This window comes from Macadamia integrifolia, chromosome 11 (assembly GCF_013358625.1).
Source record: "Macadamia integrifolia cultivar HAES 741 chromosome 11, SCU_Mint_v3, whole genome shotgun sequence".
Classification (NCBI taxonomy): domain Eukaryota; kingdom Viridiplantae; phylum Streptophyta; class Magnoliopsida; order Proteales; family Proteaceae; genus Macadamia; species Macadamia integrifolia.
In genome coordinates this window covers 9,639,305-9,642,071 of record NC_056567.1, presented here as the reverse complement: position 1 = coordinate 9,642,071, position 2,767 = coordinate 9,639,305, and the positions used below count along the sequence as shown (strand labels likewise).

General features: G+C 36.9%; 1 protein-coding gene across 2 annotated transcripts; it reads left to right on the top strand.

The window, feature by feature from the left end:
- Positions 1-468: 468 nt before the first annotated feature.
- LOC122094358 lies at positions 469-1,623 on the top strand. 2 transcript variants are annotated; one of them, XM_042665128.1, is made up of 2 exons: positions 469-876; positions 1,107-1,623. In XM_042665128.1, the coding sequence occupies exon 2, from the start codon at positions 1,111-1,113 to the stop codon at positions 1,594-1,596; it is 486 nt and encodes a 161-aa protein (XP_042521062.1). In that variant the 5' UTR covers positions 469-876; positions 1,107-1,110; the 3' UTR covers positions 1,597-1,623. The 2 variants fall into 2 exon arrangements, with proteins under 2 accessions (XP_042521062.1, XP_042521063.1); XM_042665129.1 differs by having other exon boundaries at positions 469-908.
- The last annotated feature ends 1,144 nt before the right edge of the window (positions 1,624-2,767 follow it).

Below are 2,767 nucleotides of genomic sequence, written 5' to 3'. Positions count from 1 at the left end.
CTCGAACCGAAACTGAGCCGGACCAACCGATTGACACCCCTAACTTTGACATAGAAAACATCAACACAGTCTCTGTTTTCAAGAGGGTAGGAGCTTTCCTCTTTTTTTTTTTACTGTCAGAATTTTGCCCTCAAAAAAAAAAAAAAATAATGATCGAGCACAGAAGAACCAAATTTCTGCCTCTTAAATAGTCCAAACTTGCATTCAATGCACGTTGTCTACAGCAGGGGTAATATGGCCAGATGATAGATGATAGTGGCAAGGAAATACAAATTTGTCATAAATCCGCCTTGTCTAGTCTAGTTGTCTCTCATCTTTTATCATTAAATCGTTGAAGTAATCTCAAAGAAGAAGATAAAAATCTTGATTCTCTATGTTCTTGTGAATATATTTAAAAAAAAAATAAAAAAAATATGTAAAGCATTTAAGAAAGATCGAGGGACATTTTGGTCTTGTAAGGGCAGTAAGCTCACGCGGAAGTGTCATACACCAACCTCCTGGAAAAGTGAGACCAACAATGGAGCTTGTGAGCAAGCTGGGCGGCTCTCTCTCTCTCTCTCTCTCTCTGAACTTCACGCGTATTAAACTTTCCATGAACGTGAAGGAAAGGTTATATTCCTATGCTCTGATCCTCTCTGAAGATCCTCTCTGAAGACCAGAAATAGCTTCCATCAACTAGAAAAATAGTGAGAGAGAGAGAGAGAGAGAGCCCTCAGATGCTTTAGCCGATCCATCCTTGGTCCTTCACGGATTATAATTCAATCACCATAACAGCCCACTTGCCTAGGAGATACTAAGCAATGAATATTACAAAGCAGTTGAAGAAGAATCCATGGTTCTAAAGTGAACTCCATCAGCCACTTCTCATCAGCTTGAGTACTTCTTTGTTTCCTTCTTTTGTTGCTATTGTTAAGTGATTTTTATTTTGTTTTGTTTGATGGGTTTTGTTAGATTCATGGCTATTCCACTTCACTGTCTCTATTTTTCATCAGCTTGATTACTTTGTTCCATTTTCTTGTTTCTGTTATGTGATTTTTGTTTTGTTTTGTTTGATGGGTTTTGTTAGATTAGTCTATGTGAATTAAGAAATTGTTCTCTTCCTGCAGATTCATGGATGATATGGAAAAGAAGGACATCAGTGTTCCTGAAACAAGCTCCAAGTCACCAGAGATCCGCGCTTTCTTTGATTTAGTGGACAGAGCACATAGTTTGCAACTGCTTAGTGAGAAGAACAATCAGGGATCAGAGAAGCCACTGAGGAACAATTTCAGTGTATGGAAGCCTTCATTTGAGCCTGAAGACTTCAATTTACCTCCAAAGAGTGGTTCCACTTCCACTGTGGATCCTCCCCTAACCATGGCTGCCGCAGGTGATGAAGGAAAAGATGAGGAGAACAGATTGAAGAGAGGTTTGAAGAGGCCAAGACAGTTTCTTGATTTGGCTCCACTCTTTGTCGTTTCTGGGGAAGGGTTGAAGAGAGGAGATACCAGCAAGGTTTTATTATGTGATCTAAACAAAGAAGCTGAACCATCAGAGGGTGTTGATGGGGGCACAGGTTTAGCCTTAAACTTGGAATTAGGAACAGTAAGAAAGTGAGATTTAATAATAATAACTTTGTGGCGATGCGCAATTAAGACCCAGATATAGATTTTGTTAGTCTTTTGATTTTGTATTGTTAATTTGGGTTGCTTCTCTGATGATGGCCATGCCGAAGGTAAAATTATGTCTCAATTGATTTTCTCTAATTCCTTGCAACAACAAAAGGGGGAGAAAAACAGAAAAAAAAAAAAAAGTAACTCAATGTTTGTGACCCTAGTAAAGTTTGTAAGGAAGTGATGGTTGGAACAAATGGTTCACTTACGAAAAGGTTGACCTCTATGTTTGAGATTGCACGTTGTATCCATAGGAGCTGCAGTTCAAGATCCATGTAATCTTAATGGAAATAATTAAAAACTATACTTTATACAACAGTAAATGAAAAAAAAAAAAAAAATCAAATTACATTAATTCATAAATGTGGTCCACTTTTTTTTCTTGGGGGGGTGTGGAGATACTATTGAGGTCAACTTTTCCACCATATTTTTTTACCTTTTTTCCAAATTTATCTGTATTTATATTGCTTGACTCCTTAATACTTCTACACTATTTATTTTTAAATTGGCTCAATTTTTTTTTTTTTACTTAGTCTGCTGACAAGTTGACTTCTTTATCTGCCTTTTCCGCATCCAATTGGAAGAAAATTAAGTGAGTAAGGCTTTTGGATTTTCAAACATTTCCATCGTGAGACCCTCACGGGTCTTATTGACAAATGTCTGTTCATTTGAGAAATATCAATTTCTTGTAACTACAAGTAGATTTACATTTTGGGATATATATATATATATATCTATTGTTATCGATGGGCTTTCAGGCCTTCGGTCTGACTAGTCTCTTAGGTTAACGTTGACTTTACAACCGCATGGATCGGGTCATACTAGGGTTGAATATAAACTATTCAACTTTCATCGAAAGCAATGTAAAACATTGAACACCCTGTGTGAATGGCTTCAGGGAGATACGAGGAATCATTTTGAGAAAAATATCACTGTCATGCCAAATGGTGATATGCATGGTAGTATAGCACTCACTCTCCCACATGGAAAAATGATATATAAGGATAGTGACCATTGGACATGTAGGGAACGGTTAGGATTAACCACATATCAAATTTTGAGTCCTAATTAAGTTCAATCATTTCTTTATCTATATAATAGCTAGTATACTCTCT

Bases quoted from the DNA above. Each gene is read 5' to 3' on its own strand.
- LOC122094358 (XM_042665128.1), top strand. From the start codon at position 1,111: ATGGATGATATGGAAAAGAAGGACATCAGTGTTCCTGAAACAAGCTCC.